Source organism: Amphiura filiformis, chromosome 1, assembly GCF_039555335.1.
Source record: "Amphiura filiformis chromosome 1, Afil_fr2py, whole genome shotgun sequence".
Classification (NCBI taxonomy): domain Eukaryota; kingdom Metazoa; phylum Echinodermata; class Ophiuroidea; order Amphilepidida; family Amphiuridae; genus Amphiura; species Amphiura filiformis.
Genome location: NC_092628.1, coordinates 47,609,456 through 47,627,890, shown reverse-complemented (window position 1 = coordinate 47,627,890; position 18,435 = coordinate 47,609,456). Strand labels below are relative to the sequence as shown.

Below are 18,435 nucleotides of genomic sequence, written 5' to 3'. Positions count from 1 at the left end.
AAAATGTATTGAATTTGAATGCATTTTGAAATCATTAATAGACTATGACATGAATACAAATTATCAATTTTCATATTAAAAATAACAAAATATCTTGAAATTTTTTTTTTTTTTTTTTTTTTTTTTAGGTCAACCATGAATGATCCTAGCATTTAGGTCTAGGTCCAGGGACACTACAAAACCGAAAAAATAAAAAAAAAAAAAAAAAAAAAAAAAAAAAAAAAAAAAAAAAAAAAAAGGCGGGTACCCGTTTACCCGACCGAAAATGCCAGCCTTAGTGGTAATTCATAATTTTTTCATTATAAGAGAGGAGTAATAGTAATATTACAAGGTAAAAAGTGTGGTATTGTTAGAACAAGTATCCAATATTTTTTGACGGAAGACCATTGACCTGTCGGTTTTTATCTATGGGGCTTCATCCAGCTAATTCTCTTCCTGGTGTTGCACTTTTTAACGATATTGGAGAAGCAAGTCTAATGACAATTTTTATAGCTAATTATCATTCGACATTCTTATGGAACAATAAATGCTAGCTGTACATTGGTTCGCTTCAAGTTCGGCAGTGACGTCAATGCTTTTTCCCGGTTGCATCGCAAGCGTGCAGGCAAACCACCCTTGTGCGCTTGCGTGTAGGCTCTGCGAGATTAACTTTACACATGCGATTTGATACTGCGACCAGCGAATCGCATGTACGTCACTACCGAACTTACGGTTACCCACATTATAGTTGCTTCATGAAAGGGGCTCTGCTATCAGAAATAATGCTGGTTATAGCTGTATTCACCAAGTTCTGGGAGAAAAGGTTCGATAAGCGTGTGTTATAATTTCAACATGCCAAACTTGCTGAAGGTATAAACAAATTTGATGAACCATTCCTACCATATTCATTTTATTCAGGCAGGTCGGAGGGGAACATGATCTAGCAGTATTTGCATTGAAATATTGAGACAAATAAAGCTGACACACAAGTTGAATGGCATGGGTTCTATAAAGGTGATCCCCAAGGATTTGATATAAGGGGTATTATTTCTGCCCCATGTCCATGATTTTTCTTGGAATTGGAAAATGCCTTAAACTTATTGATTTATTATTGGTCTTAATTCAAGAACCACTAGACCTAAATGTGATTATTGTTTTCAGTGACTCATTTCCCACAAGATCATTCATTGTATTATTATTAAGAATTATGGGGCATTTTTTTATATTTTAGTTAAATGGCTGAAACTGGAAAACAAGGCTCCTTTCAGCCTACTCACCTTCAGGACCCATTATTATCAAATGCAAACTCCTGCTATAAATGAGCATTTTGAGATTTAGAGGAGAGTTTGGGCAATTTTCACCTTTTTTTTTCAACTGAAAAGTCGCTGCCTGGGCATGTATAGATGTGCATGGGCGTTATACAGTAATATCTGAAAGTGGGGGTGGATGGCAGGGGTTAATATGCTTTGTCCTTGACAACTTAATCATTTGTGATTTGACGCTGTTTTGCTCAAGCTGTTTACATCAGCGCTCATCTTTACACTGTAGTAAACATTCACCATGAAGAAAGGCGGACAAGCTTATTAGCTGTTTTTGCAAGTTAAATGACGTATTCTTTTACTGCACAAACACCTATATGTTGACCTATTCTGAAATTTTACAAAGGTTGTATCAAAAGATGTAACAAGATGTGTTTTGAGTACCTCTTGATAAAACAATACAGGAACAACGAACCTACCCCCAGTGGCGTGTCCGGGGGAGGGGGGGGGGCTTTGGGTGCTGAAGCCCCTTGCACTTTGTTAAAAATCATGTAAAATCAGCAGTTTTTTGGCGATTTTTGCCATTAAGCCCCCCCCCCCCCCGCATAAATCTGAACGAGGGGCTGAGCCCCCCGCAGGAAAAGATCCTGGACACGCCAGTGCCCCTCCCACCCTGTCAGGAACATTAGCCATCGAAAGTTCAGATTTTGTCATATCGAACACAATAATTTGTCCTGCCATCCCTTGGCTAATTTGTTGTTTTAAAAACCCAAAAATACGGATCTTGTTACAATTCCCGTGACACCCCTTCCTATAAATACAGGTTTTTAGAATTAAATTCTGGGCAGCTTTTAAAGTTTGCTTTCAGATACATCTTTTCTGTGTTTATACGACGGGGTGTGTTCAGGCTTTATTAGATATGTTCAGCAACTGAGTTACCATCTAGTCGATGACACGATCTGTGCATATCATGCGCTTTACTCATCAGTGGCTGCATGATTTGCCTTGCAGCCAGTTGTACGTGTTTAAGTCGCAATTTGAAATCTGATAAATAACCAAGTCTTTTTCTCCTCTCCTCAATCTGTTTTAGAATCCCTTTTAGATTATTTGCTGTCGGCTTTTTCTATAAAACGGAGAGAGATATTATAGATTTGTTTGTGCGTCTCGCCACTTGGGACATTACAAGTGCGGTAGCGAGGCAAGGCAGTGGTCATTTGCGGTCCGTGTTTTGTGAAGACACGTTTTGTTTGTAGTATGGATCGGGTCTGTAATTGAACATGGTCAGGGGTCTTGTGTCCTCTTCAAAGTGCTTGGGACATTGACTGAAGGGTCAAACTTGTAAGAGTGCATGTCAGCACAAATAACCGTTGTCTTTGGGTTAGTTAAGATTTGTGTTTAGTTACACTTTTGCATAAGAATAAGAATAATTTTATTTTTCTGTTGTTTATGTGACACAGTTTCATAATCTATCAAGTGGAGTCAATTTTGGTATTCAGCAAAATGTATTTTTATAGTTTATTAACCCTAACTGAACACAAGGTTTTCTCGCTATCGAAAGGGAAAGAAGAAACGAAAAAGGAGAGAAGATGAACAAAGAAGTCACTTGGTACCCAAGATTTGACCCTCCGACCCCTCGCATGCCGTGCAGAAGATCACTGACATGTAGCCGGGTATATATGACTTAGACTGATTGCATCGTCGCATCATGTGCAATGCATGTACGAGCAGTGGTTTTAATAGCAAGATTTAGTGAAACTTGGTTCAGTTAGCGTTAATGAAATTGAATTTGGGAGAGGAAGTTTACAATAGTGGCTGCCGCTTCCAACCCACAGCAGCTAAAAGGAGTTCCCCATTTATGCTTTGCGGTACCAGAATTGATCTGCACGTGCCACTGAAAATATACACAAAGTCCCTCTCTTCAATTTACAATTACTTAAATCAGGGGTGCTTAGACTTTTTTTTTTAAATATGCCCCTGAAGTATAATGAAACTATCCATAGGTCTCACTATAAGCAGCTCTTGCTTAATTTTTGTATACATTCACTATGGAGAAAAAAGATTACTGCAATGCATGTTGGGATAGTCCCAGTGGCGGCACCAGGATTTTTTTCTGGCGGGCATGGGGGGCAAAGTGAATTTCAGGGGTGGCCCAAATCGACAAATTTGCGCAAAAAGTGGCAATTTATGTTATTTGGGGTTTTTGCCTCAAAAGTGGAGGGAAACTGGAGCCGAAGAAAAATATTGGGGGGCAAATGCCCCTTGCCTCCCAGTAGCACTGCCACTGGATAGTCCCTTATGCTGCTGTGCTTCCAACCCTAATCCTAACCTTAATTTCTTTAGATGATGGGCTTGATGGTTGTGTTTATAATGTCTTACTATATAGGAGGTATGCACCCAACCTCAATTTGCTTGATTGCATCCCTAATAAGAGGATGAACCCATGTTTTGAAGTCATCAGACAGCATGTCCACCACAAGTGAAATGTATTAGCCTGTGCCAGTTTCCGAAACACCTTGTCGCATATCAATATTTTATCTTTGCACGTTAATACTTAACCCTCTTTTCACAGCGTATTTGACTGATGAAGAGACATAGCTTAATATAAGAGCGGCATATTCAGTGTGTACATGACATTTCCTGGGTTTGGGTAAGACTTTGGTTAGGCTGTTGTGAGCCATGCGATGTTTATTTATCGTTTGTAGGCCAGGTCGTGCCCACATCAGTGATGTATTCTTCTAAGGCGCAGCTGGGTAATTTGCAGACATTCATAGCGATTTCAAAAAGGTTTGAATGCAGGCTATTTGGTAAACATGCAAGAGTTATCTCTCTACTCCACATCACTTATGTATACCACTGACAATGGTTTGCTCTATTAAAGCCATGCTAAGGCGAGTGGAATGACTGATGTATTATTTTTCTAGTTTTAGTTAAAATCATAGTTAGGGGGAACGTGCCCGGCGCCACCCTAAGGGGGGGCGCCAAATTGACTAATTCAGCATCGATTCTGCGCCCCTCCAAGCGATGAAAGTCAACATTTTCGCGTGCTTCGCGCGCATTTCAGCACAAAATTAATTGAGAGAACATTTTAAGATTAATATTCAATATCCAGTAACCAAAATTAATTAGTGGTAGGCCTTATTTGTCCAAAATTTGGCTTGCTCCACGCGCAATTGTTTCAAGAAAAAGGGGAAGGGGGCATATCCTTAGCCCTGAGCGCCACAACCCCTAGCTACGCCACTGCCCGCGTCTAAGATATTCTCAGGTGTGGGGGTGGGTGGGTAGGGGCGCAAATTTTGTTTCTTGCGCCGGGCGCTACCAACCCTAGTTACGCCACTGCATACAAGAAGAAACAGGATGAGGTTGTAAAGCATCTCTTTAATGCATTATATAAACTTTCTTCATCTTCTGTGCACCTGAATTCCATCCCTTGAATCTGTGCCCCCTATTGACGTCACCAAACGACTCACATTCTGAAAATGTGGCAATTGCATCAGCAAAGTACACCTGCATTATCTGAAATGTGTGCCCGATCTACAGAGTATAATTGACTTTAGAGCATTAATTTGTCATGACTTTTGAAGATTTACACAAGTAAAGGCAATGAGGCAGAATGAACTTTTTTTACTCTTATTTGATGATGTTAACTTATTCATGTCAAAATATGCATTTTGCAGTAAACGGTATCCATGCCTTGAGATGTGCATTATTTTTCATGACTTCTGAAGATTTACACAAGTAAAAGGCAATGAGGCAGAATGAACTTTTTTTACTCAAGGAAATTTGATGTTAATAACTTATTCATGTCAAAATATGCATTTTGCTGTAAACGGTATCCATGCTGGTGTGCGCATTTGTGTGTGTGCTTGTTAAGACGGCAGTATTAGCTTCAATTATATAATATTAGAGAGTACTGAGTGTATTGGTAGTAATAAAATTATCTGCATGATCATTTTTAAATTAACCAATTGGTGCCTAATGGCACCCTTGTTTTTGTTACTATTATTAAGAAATAAAGGGTAATACAGTATCCTTTGCACCCAAATAATGTCTAAATGGATAATGTTCCATACTTTATTTCTATTCTATTACTATAAAATAGTACGATTTAAAGAGAAAATACCACTTTTTTGCCCAAATATTTTGGGTTGTTTACTGCGAAGCAGTGTTGTAGTCAAGACCTCTATGTCCGAGACCGAGACCGAGACCAAGACCTGCCCGTCTGAGATCGAGACCGAGACCAAACCTTCCGAGACCAAGACCACCCCTTCCGAGACCGAGACCTCTAAGTTCCGAGACCAAGACCGAGACCGAGACCTTGGTTTAATCCCCTGGGATACTCAAGTTTGGTTTGGGTAGGGGTGTGCTGCTGAGAATTTGAAAGGGAACTCATAATTGTACCAACTGTTTTTTGGACCTGCAGTTAACACTTTTTGTCTTAATTTTTTTTCCAAATTTTGGGAAAATTTCAAAAATGTTGGCGATAGTGGAGGCAAAATTAGGCCAGTGTGTGCAGGGTCAGAAACACCAGTGCGTGAAGCGCACAAAATTGAGCGATTTTACCATATTTGGGCACAAAACACACTTGTTTTCGTGCTGAAAAGAAGATGCACACTGCAGTGTGCACAGGGCAACTATTCCTATTTGTTCATCTATTTTGCTTTTGTGGAGAATGTTCCCCTTGCAAAAGTTAAGTGGGATCCTCGCTTCCACCACCTGCCCACCTATGTTTAATCATGAACTGAAATTGGAAGCTCACATCCGAACAAGCTCACTTATGATTCATTTATACTTTTTATAACTTTATAAAATGATTTTTATATCTTTATTCTTAACAATTTCTTCAACATTCTTTGAAATTTAGGGTAAGGAATAAATAATGAACAACAACAGAAAATCATATCTTTTTCTTCAGGTCTCGAACAAAAAAACGTTCGAGACCGAGACTTTTGAGGTCCGAGACCGAGATCTTTTGAGTTCGAGACCGAGACCTTGATATCCGAGACCGAGACACTACAAAAAGGTCTCGAGATGGTCTCGAGACCGAGACCTGGTCTCGAGACCTACAACACTGCTGCGAAGTAGAGTGCATATATGCGTAAGTGACAGTGCGTATCGCAGAAATACTAAGCATGAAGAAATTATCACCCCATACTTCACCTGAGGTACCCCACAGAAAAAACAGCTATTTTACACCCTTCTTAGGCCAAAAAAAAAAAGGTTTGTCTCAAAGCTCGCGCGAAATTCGGCGAAAATCAGATTTTTTTTTTTCTCCAAATACCATGAAAAAGTCGGGAATAAAAAAAAAAAAAATCGCATTTCGCATTTGTTTTCAAACCACTTGTGAGCTTTGAGACAAACCATTATTTTTTTTTTGCCTTATATACAACATTTGTACAAGGGGAATTTGAAAATAAGATTTTATGCAAAAAATAATCTGCTTGTCTGAAGTTACTTTATCTAGCCAGCAAGCAAATGTGCCTGGAGGAAAGAGATGTAAAAACAGACTAAAAAGACTCTCACTTATTTTTAGCCCATGATGAGTGGTTTGTATAATGAAACCTTTCAGTAGTGGTAGCGAACAGGCAAAGCCTCGTAGCTTTCAAAACGGTAAAGATTTCTTGCTTGCTGACCTTGGCTGGAAATATAATGTTTGTATTATATCAAGCCTGGTAAGTCGCTTGGAAAATTGAATTTGTGAGTATAATGGATATATATATATGCATGATATGGTATGTCTAATATGAATGATTCAATTCAACCACATTTGTGACATGATCCGAAAGCAAAGTGAATTATTGATTGATTGTAGTTTGAATCAAATGTGAATTATCGCAGGAAAACCGACCACTTGTCGGCTTGCTTGATTCGTAGGTAGCAATGGAAGAAAATGTAAAGGAAAAAAAAATTTGAGCTTGGTTTGCCTCATACCATTTTTTTTGTAGGACTATCTGATTTCAACAAGTAAGGTGTAAGGCTCTCACCAATTCCCGGGTACCCGAGTTCCTGCCCGTTCTTGACCTACCCGGGTCAAAATGCACAGGTCAAAGTACCCGAAAAATAAAAAATAAGTTTTCGGCGACTTTGGAGAACCACTGGGCCTATTCTGAAGTGCTAAGATCTAAAATTCAATCGGGTACCCGAGTACATAATTACCCGTTAGTTGAGAGCTTTAGTAAGGTGTCATTTTAAAGGTAAAAAATAGCAGCTTATCCTAAGTTTTAAAATTTTCATTTCTGAAATCAAGTGGTTGGTTTTGATGTGATGGGTCACAAATAAGTGATAAATTTTGTTTTTAACATGAAAATATTCATATCTAGTGCCTTATCAGTATTTATGCACAACATTTGAAATGGAGAAACTGTGCAGATCAGCATTTTACTCTTCGTTTTTTACAAATGTAATCACAATTTTGACACGCCTTAAGTTATATATAGATCTTGGAAACTTTAGCTTTAACAAGCGAAGTTTTGTTTGTTCCTTAACCCTAACGCCCTCGCTGCTTATTGGCGAGGGGGAAGGAAGAAAGAAAGAAGAAGAAGAGAAAACATATTTTCTTGGGTGCAGTTTTGAACCACCGACCCCTCGGGTGCCAGACACGTGCACACGCACACCTTGTCACGGGGTGTAGCTTGCCCGGCCAAGCTTTCCGCGACCATATGACTTTTGCACGATGACGCAATCGCATCATATGGGTTACTTGCTCTGGTGCATGCTTTGTGAAGTGCGGTTTTGTGATGTTTAGTACGGTTAGGGTTGAGGAACCAAATAAGTTCAATTTCAATGAGATTTTCATCATTATGTAGCCTGACATCAAGAGATACTTCCCATAATGCATTTGTCCCATTTTAATTTCCTGAACTGATTTGCTATCTAATGCAACATGGGTCGATAGTGACAAAATGTACCTCAATGAACAGAGCATATCCAGATCTTACAAAACATGTTTATTTCTTGGCTATCGACCCATGTTTATACCAGTCTATTCACAAATTGAAAACGAAGGGAACATGTCCGAAGTAATGGGAGTTTCATTTGGTGAAATGAGGTGATGCGTCATGTTGCAAAGGATTCTGGGAAGGGTGAGATATCTTTTCTGGCCTGACATCTGGGTAAGGATGTCATATGATATTCAAATGATTATTTTGTTTGATCATGTTACATATTTCATATCATTTCCTGGGAATCGTATGATCAATAGTTTTTATGTACTACTCAGACATAAACACACTAAACCAATGGCTAAAAGTGCTGGCTTTATAAATTAGATAGAGAGATATAGTATTGTGTATAGACTTCGTCATAAATCAAGACATCACAGGGCTGTTATACAATGGTGTATAATTGATGAGCTTTCAGAGCAGGAATTATATTGATAACATAATTATATGCAAACTCTTTGCTTGTTAAGCTGAACAGTCTCCAAGATATATAGGGTGTGGCAACATTTAGAGTTAAAATGCATTTTCAAGGTTAGTACGAATGTCCTAAATTGGCTAAATATGGACGGGGTGTGGGTGGATAGGGTGTGGCAACTTGGTTGTGGCATAAAAGCGTAGCCAATATTAAGTGTCATTTATGTATGTGTCATAAAAACCAAGACCAGAATGGAGACTGGAATGATGTGAACTTAACCAAAGAAAAATGGTCAAACAAACAGTAGTACAAAATTCCGGGGAAATCTTTATTCATTGATTGTATTAGGGAATCTTGCAGACATATCCCGAGGTGTCAAAAAAAAAGAACAATAGACTGGAAACCTAAGACACGCATTCACATTGAAAATGACGAGAGACGGTATACAAAATGTAGGTATGCACAGACATTTTCATTAATAATAGAAATAATGTAATAAGAGATTGAATCAAGTAAAGTTGTTTATTTTGCACTCGGAGAGTTGATGGAGGATCATTTCCTCATCCATGTCATCATCGTCAAAGAAGATGGGTACGTCGTCGTGTTAAGATTAAGACACAACGCCAGTGACAGCTTTCATTTGTTAAGAGCAATAAAAGGCTAGGCTTCATCAGTTAGCTTTCAGTGTAATTTATCCCGTTGGAGTGGTGCCTTAATGGCACCGTATTACTGTCAAAGTCGGAATTTCCGCACGAATAATTTTTCACGCTTTGCTAATTTTCAACTGTTTCTTGTTTTTAAATTTGCTTTTCTACGCTTCCTTACATTGACCTATACACAAAAGGAATATATATTTGTGCGTTGTTACTTTCGCGGTAGCAGCTTGGAACACGAAAAGCGCGAAAATAAATGTGCCGCAAAAATTTCCACTTTTACAGTAAAGCAAGTGTCGTTACCATAATTGATATGAGAGAGTAATGAGCGGATAAGTGAATCGGTGATATATAGTGGCATGCAAAAGCTCGTTTTGATACTTCAGTTTTCCGTCTGGTTTGCGGCAATCGTTATTGTAATTTTCTTTCTTGAAATATTGTGAAGGCTTTGGTTATTAATTACAGATGTGCTTGTATTGTTCTACGAGTACATATGTATGATAATGTGTTATGAAATCGATTTCTGTTGTGGGTAAATTGTTTTTTAAATTGTCCAATTCATCATATTAAGAAGTTCAACTTAGGAAGATCCACTGTAAATGTTTTTTAACAGAGATGCTGGGAAAATGGTTAATATTAAACTGCAAGGATAGCAATTTTGACAGTTACAATAATACATTTGCTGGTATTTTGTTGGAGCCTATGAGAAAAAAGTACTAGCACAACATCACGATGTATTCAAACTTTCACCACCCATTAGACTTAAGCTTGGCCGGCCAAGCTACTCCCCGTAGCACGCTATCACCAGTCTTGTTTCTAACCCCCAATAGCCAGGCATTCAAAACCGCACCCAAGAAAAAAACGTCTCTTCATCTTCTTCCTTCTTTTCCGTCGTTCTTTCCTTCCCCCTACCAAAATGGCCCCCAGTATTAAAGTTCATAAATCAAATGTTTCTTGGACAAAATAGACACATTTTTGTTAAATTTCCCTATTGCAAGTTTTCTGTTTTCTTACACTGGGTGATTGAAAAACAGGCGAAGGAATACGGAGAGAATGAAAGATGGATTGGTAAGCATGATAAGGAAAGAAAAGGAGAACAAGAAGAATATAAAAGTGTAATCAGTGTGATGATATTATATGTCAGCGAAAAATGATAAGAAGTGGGACAGTGATTGAATTATGGGTCAGAAAAACAAAATTATACTTTTAACGACTAGAGTCAACATGCAGTATTCCTGTGAAAATAGATATAATATTTTGGAAGTCGTGCAAAATAATGTCAATTATTATAACTTGGGAGTTATTTCATGTGGAAAATGAAAGTCAGAAATAGAATCAAGCCCTTAAGATATCAAATTCTTTTCAGGTTCAGTCTTCCAGTAAAGCAAAGTATTTTGCAGCGTGTATTTTTCAGCCATGATTTGGAAAGATTTTTTACTGCATTTAAAGATGGTTACTTTACAATACTGATCAATTGCTTTGTATTGGAAAAGATATGTTAGTGTAGTGGTTTTACCCTTGCTTAAAGGGGCATTTCGTGATACGCAGTCTCATCCCTCATTTTTCTATAAAAAAAGTTGAGATTTTTATACCACTAGAAGCGTATGGCTGCATAATGTTTATGTACAAAAAAATTCTTGAAGATTAATTCGTTTAGCAAAAATATCGTGAAATTTGAATTACATTCTGGTACACCAGAACAAAATTACAACACAATGTCTGAAAAAGAGGATGCTAGGATCACGAAATACTCCTTTAAATTTCACTGAGGTACCAGGTTTGAGCCCTGGCAGTTACCAACGACATGTGCTTTTTGTTTCCAGTCCATACTCGCTGTTGCATGTTTTCTCCAGCTTCTCTGGTTTCCTGCGCTACTTTCTTCCATGATTGTAAAGTTTCGGATCAATTTCCATATTGAATATGATTTACGGCACAATGCACTAGTATAGATAGTGGTGCAAATAGCCAAAGTAGCAGAAAGTGCCAACAAACCCAAGCAAAAGAAATATTTCTGACCATGAAAAGTGTCAAAACTTGTCACTCGAAACATTTTTGAAATTGGGCTATTCCATTTAAACTTCACACTCTCCCTGTGGAAGATTTCACTGCCATCTCAAATCCTGTTGCACCTTGGTCACTCCAGCTGAAAATTTATTATATACTAGGTTTACGTGAAATTCCAGCTAAAAATTGTTGCAATTTATCAAATCCAGTTGGATTTTGCCCAATTTGGCCTAAAATTTGAACATTTTGTGTTGAATTACAAACTCTTCTACACCTTTCCCACTTTTTATGGATGAAAATGGTTGCATAATAATGTAAACGGTTGAATTTGGTTGGAATTTCAAAATCTTCCACAGTGGGAGACTGGGAGTGTGGTTTTCAAATGCAACGGCTCGTTGCATGCAGAAGATGTCTTGCCTTAATATACTAAACCTAAATCACATACTATTCATTAGTAGCCTAGTAATCTGCCTAATGACCAGGGACAGGCGATTTGCGCGGAAAAAAATAGCAAATTGCGCGGAGATTGCGCGGAAGTGATTTTCAGTGCAAATCATGTATCCCTGCCCATAGGAAAAAAAATAGCAAATGGCGTGGGATTGCGCAGAAAAAAAGTTCCGCGCAAATCGCCTGTCCCTGCTAATGACTCTGTAATGGTCTAATATTGTAGCCTACACTTTGACGAGCTGAAATAAGGGTCATAATGGTCAAATGCTCTTGTGGTATAATTCAAATGGAAATATTAAAGGGAGGTCATTATTGACTGCTTTTTCTTGAATGCACAATTGCCTGATTAATTGCTGATTAATATTTTAGTTTCATAGTTAGGTTCATAATGAACAAGGTATTGACAAAAAAACCTTGTTGTATTATTAGGAGATATTATTTTCAATATAAAATCTGTCCACTCATAAAAAAACATCAATATCAGAGGTCATTTGAAACTGGCTTGGATATCTTGTTTATCCAGAGCCAATTAATAATTTTTAATATAATAATAATTTTATTTCTTATATGGCGCATGATAATGAATATCTCAAAGCGCTTTATAATAACTAAAATTATTATATATTATGCACATTTTTTTCTATGATCTCACTATTAAAGGAGTATTATGTGATCCCAACATCCTCTTTTTATGACATTTTAATTTTATAGTAGATATCCACGAAAAAGCTTATTTTCAAATTTCAGTTGATTCCGATTTTGTGTTTGCGAGTTATGCATGATAATGTGTTTTATACCAGCTCCATAGACAATGTGTTGTAATTTCGGTCTGGTTTACCAGAACATAATTCAAATTTCATGATATATTTGCTAAGCCAGATGTTTCCAGTGGTATAAAAATCTCAACTTTTTTTTGAGAAAAGTGGGGTGGGGGTGATGCTGTGGATCACGAATTGCCCTTTTAAAGGAAGATATTGAATGAAAATACAAATATAATGTTGTTGTTTTCCGCTGTTGATTTCATTCATAACACAAGGCACAGAATTGATAAATAAGATTGATAAAGGTTCTTTTTCAGATCCAATAAAATGATACTACTCACTCAGAAATATTTCAATTCCTATCAGGAATCTTGTTCACTCTAGTACTGGTGTTTCTAGATGTTTTTAGAACCGGTTGATGATGTTACCAAACTTTCTTGTTGCCGAGAATTTATGACCTGGTCATAAATTTTGTCCAGTCTGTAAGCCCCCTCATCCTTGTTCATGGTCTTTTTCCCTCTACTTCTAATCCAGATTGCTTCCTTTAGCTAGCGTGTTGTTTTGTCAGATTCTTGATCAATGACCTGATTGAAATATTTCTGAGTGAGTAGTATCATTTTATTGGATCTGAAAAAGAACCTTTATCAATCTTATGAACTATGAATGATCCTGATGAATCTGTTTCAAGAGAATTGATAAATGTTCCATGTAATTGCCTTTAGTGCAACCTTGGTAAAAAAATGTCAGCGGTGCAAGTTTTATAATCAAAGTGCTTGTTTGATACCGTAGCAGCCATTTTCAATAAAAGCGCAATTTGTGCCTGAAATTTGTATTGCACACGCTGTGGGCATATCTAAAATGATATAAATCAGCGCTAGTGATTGTCAATCAAATCTGACAGGCTACTATCTCTGCTTAATGGTGTTGTTAGGATTTTGAACTTTGATGAAGAAATTAACTTGTAACATGTTATCGAAGTTAACGTCAAGTAACTTGCATCTGGGAGTATTTTGCATAAAAAAGCTTAAAACTTCATTTCATTTGGGGGGAATCAATATTCCTGAGAGAGTTTTTTTTTTATTATAATTTTTTTTATTATCAATTATGGAAAAATATGTCAAGCTGTATGCAAAGAGTTAAAGACATCATTTATTGCAGGGTAATAATAATAATACAGGCATACATGGGTTTATTTAGCGCCAGAATAGTGCATAAACCTCTAGTGGCCTCTTACGTAACCAAATGACTTCAATATCATTCATGTTTCCCATTAACGTTCAATGCACTAGCGGATGTTCAGCATAATTGACAAGGCTGACATTTGCAAAACAAAAGATCCTATGTTAACACCATGTATAAATGAAATCTACATTATGTATTCTAATGGTGAGTACAAACATTCCTATCAGGGTTGTTTGATTTAAATCACGCCAATTGATTTAAATTGCGATTTAAATCACTTTTTTTTTCTTAAATCACTGACTCAAATCAATAACTGTTTCATTTTTTACCATTTTTGATTAATGTAAGTTAATTTCTTTCTTGAATTGACTGTTTTACTTCATTCCTAATGTTTCTACAACTTTTGGATATATATATACCTTTTATGATGTCACTTAATCTATTGCAAAAATTCATCTTCAAGGTGCAGCAGAATTCAACAGGTTTTTTCCCATGATTTTACAAAAAAAAAATTTCTTAGAAATGTTCATGTGAAAACATGTTTTGATTTTTTTTGTAAATACTTTGTAGGATTGTGCATTTGACTAGCATTCCATTGGTACTCTTTTGACTTTATCATGAGGTATAGCAGTTATTTTAAATAAAAGATTTAAATCCAAAAATCCGATTTAAATATAAAAAATCAACAACCCTGATTCCTATGGGAAAGAGGAGCATGGGGAAACAGTGAATTCCAGGGGGTCAAAATCATGAAATTTCTGCAAAATTGCAGTGAAAATGGACAATTTTAGAGTTTTTTATATTTTTTTAAGGGGGATCTCTCTGGGAAAATTTGGCACCCATGATTCTGCCACTGATAATGAGATGTAAGAAAAAGTGTTATTTCATTTGTTGTTTTAAAAATGGGGGAAAAAAAGGTCAGTGAACCAAAACTTATAAAAAATACAATCAGCAGATATAGGAATTCAAAACCATGAATCCATTTTTACTTTTTCCACCTTCAATTTAGAAGTCATGCATATCTGCGCAATAAGTATTCACAATGCTGCATTACACCTCAGACAGGGAAGTTATTGCATGAAATGTTAAAATATGATAACCCTGATTTTTCAAGATGTTTGAAATAGATAAGGGAAAGAAATACTCAAGAAAGTGTTTCTTGGTGTCAAGTCTGTTTTGCGATGAATTTCAATTTCTGAAAGGATTTTCACCTCTCAACCTATGTATCTTTGTGTGTGTATTTTATTTCACTTGCCTTTTCACATTAGAGTAATGTCAGTTTCCTCCTATAAAAAGTAGTCAAGTCTCTTTTTGGTGAATTCCAATTATTTGAATGGATTTTCAGGTCTCAGCCAAAATTTCTTTGTATTTTATAGCACTTGTTGAAGTTGTCTTTTCATCATTAAAAGAAATGTCATTTCCCTCCAATGTTGTCATAATGTCTCTTTCTGAGAAATTCCAAATTCTGAAATGATTTTCAGCTGTCGACATGTATAGTTTTGCATTTTATTTCCACTTGCCTTTTCGCAATAAATAAAGGTCAGTTCCCGTTTACAATGTTGTCATGTCTCTAAAATGCTGAATTCAAATTTCTGAAGGGATTTTCAGCTCTCAATCGGTATATCTTTGCATTTTATTTTGCTTGTGTTTTTACATTATAGAAATGTCAGTTCCTCATACACAATATTGTCATGTCTCTAAATGCTAAGTTTAAATTTCTGAATGGATTTTCAAAGCTCAGGCTATATTTCTCTTTGCATTTCAATAAGTCGATGTTTTCTCATTTCCAAAATGGATTATCTGTGTATCACAACTCTGCAAATGCTTAAGGATGAGAGAAAATGTCAACATACCATTATAGACTTATTTTTTTGCATTTTCAAATCTGATCGGGGACATTGCCCGCTGGTTTCATGTCCTCAGTCAAAATAAGTAATCCACTTCAATCCAAATATTGCACTCTCTTAGATGGCAGGGGTAATATTCGAATATATATTTCTCCAACTGGGTACGTACCCGGTTGTCAGAAGTCCTCCAGGAAGATGTTCCCAGTGGGTATTTACAAGTGCACACACATACACATTACCCCAGCACATTATTCTCCACAAGCCATTTAGCCTAGTTGAATTCATACATACAAGGAATGACCTATTTTTATAAAAAAGAATCTCAGCAAATAACACATTCAATTCAGTACATGTAGTGCATCAGAACAATATGCATACATGTTCTACTCTATTATAATCAATTGGTTACCCAAAATTCAAGATGCTTTTATAAATGCCAACCTCTCACCATGCTTTTTAAAAGATTGGTATTTAAATGCATTCAGTGTGAAGTGCTTTGACAGGAATTGCACAATGTTTTATGTTGTCTGTGATTTAGGGTTGTGAAAACAAGTCGTATGTTAAATTATGAAGTGCGGGATGCCTCAGCAATTTTGTATTGATTAAAGGAGCATTATATTACTTGCTTTCGTACTTTGTACTTGAAGACTTTAAAATTACTTTATTTTTGTGTGATTTAACTGAAAATGGATATTGAACAAAATTTGGCCATAATAGCTGGTTTCATAGTGTCGTGCCACTTTGCCGCTTAATGGATCATATTTGTGTCACTTTGTAGGAGCATCAAAAACGCTAGTGTGGACTAAGCGGCAAGTCAACTCGGGAACGATGCAAATCAAAATGGATAAGTTTGACCATTTTCATGCTGGTTTCATAGTGTCGTGCCACTTTGCTGCTCTGGTGATATTTGTGTCACCGCGCAGTCGCATCAGAAATGCTAGTGGGGACTAAGCGGCAAGTCAACTCAGGAACGGTGCTGCTCTGGATGTATTCTAGAGAGAAAACAGCAGCAACATTGGTTTCAGAGTAAAGCCGCTGTCACCGAGTGGCACACCACTTGGCGACTGCCGCTTGCATTCATTTACCAGTGGCAATGGCAAAGCGTTTGCCTCCAAGTGGCAAGAGGCATGTCATTATAGATGAAACCAGCCTAACCCTGTGTGTAACAGTGGGTACTTTTCAAATATTCCTCCCTGGATAAACTAAATATTTTTGGGGAAATTTGTTAATGCAAGGAGATGTAAAATTTTGTGTCACTAATCTCATTGTCTTTACTTTTTTGTTACAGAATCGGAGGACACTACTTCTATTGGTGCTATGGTATTCTTTCTTCATGCTAGCTGCAGTTGTCTATTACTCAAGAGTCGTGGAGGGAAAGAGTGTAGATCTCGAGGGTCGCCGAGTATATAATAGCCTCTTTGTCTATCCCAGTGCAGTGCCTGTCACACGTCAAACATTCAAAAATGGCCAACAGCGCCCTCCTAGTTTACTACATTCAAAACACTTTGACCGAAAGCTGCCTGAGTATCTATTAGAGGATATAGAATGGCAGCCATTCGATCCGCAAACAGGAAAATATAGATATCGTTATGATAGTAGATATGCACAAGAGAACAAAAGAACTCGAGAGAGTCCGTCGTGGCTAGGCAATGTCACAGATTTAGCGAGTAGAACGATTTACGACGATGTTTTTGTACCGGAGGGATTTGTTGGGAATTTATCTGATTACCTTGCTGCAATGAAACTCTATCAAGAAACGATAGAAAAAGTTATCAAAGCTAGAACTAACCCCGAGACCCCGGGGAGCACACCGCTGACGATACCAGATCGTCAGCAGTTAGAACAGCTTGAATTAGGGCGTAAATTAGTGCTATCTCAACAGCAAGGGCTCCTGGGCGCTAACAGCTCCGCCGCTCTGCTCGCTGCTATCGAGTCGAATATGCAGCAGATACGAAAGGAGACGGAGGCAAGTCTACAAAGATTAGCCGATTTAACTAGTATACTGAACTCCCGAATGGGAGTATACCCAAAGATGCTGCCTTACTAGGACAGTTGCGTTTGAATGCTTGACGCAGCTGCACAATCAATTGTTGCTAGGTGGTAACAATTTAACTAACAATGCATCACTACAGTACATGCTGGCGGGGTTGAACCCGTCAGCCAATGGGGAGAGTCAGAGTGAAGAAAATGTAAATATGCAAATGAAGCCTGCTGTTGCGGGCACGTTACGAGGAGGAAATGTACAGCCTATGCAGAGAGTTGAGGAAACTCCGCCCAAGGACCAAGCAAAGACCGCTCCGGATAGGCCCGGACTCTGGGGCTACTTAACCGGCGGTGGGCCGGTGCTAAAAGAGACGGACAAAAAGAGTCAGAAGAAAGCAGATAAACTTACCCTTAGTGCCACAAGGAAAGCAGCAGAGACTGCTAAATTAGAACAAGACCCGGATATCATCCGGAAACCACCAACCCAGATGCCTGAAGTAGACGGGTATTACCTACTAGAAACTAGAAGGGTAAGTTGCGATATGTTTCAGAAAGTTCAGTGTTACTTCAGAGAAGTTAAGAAGACCCTCTGCCCCCTTACTAGAGAGCTCAGTTGATTAGGGCCAGGAGTTGATTTCACAGATCTACAGTGATTGAGTAAGTCCTTTAACCCATTTAAAGTCCAAATCCATTCATAACTGTAATATAACATTCCTAGTTGGAAGAGTTATGGTGGGTTGGGAACTTAGGATGGGTTTAGGACCCTGGTGTTGTGTCGACCCAGAGTAGGGTTGCCCGCCACCAGTTATCAGCTGTAGCATGAGGGAGTGACCAGTGGCCCCATATGCATTTCCATTTTTTTTTACCTTTGGGTTTGTCTTGCAAGAGCTATTTAGATCATCAACAAAGTTCATACATACACTACCAGAGGACCACTGGTGCCCAGCTACTTCATTGGTACTCAAAA

At 37.7% G+C, this 18,435-nt stretch overlaps 1 protein-coding gene across 1 annotated transcript in view; it reads left to right on the top strand.

Moving 5' to 3' along the window:
* LOC140161207 (uncharacterized) overlaps positions 1–18,435 on the top strand; it is a 163,751-nt gene that overhangs the window by 128,244 nt on the left and 17,072 nt on the right. Inside the window, 2 exon segments of the mRNA XM_072184662.1 lie at positions 16,774–17,525; positions 17,527–17,998. Of these exon segments, the coding sequence (XP_072040763.1) occupies positions 16,774–17,525; positions 17,527–17,998 (1,224 nt within the window).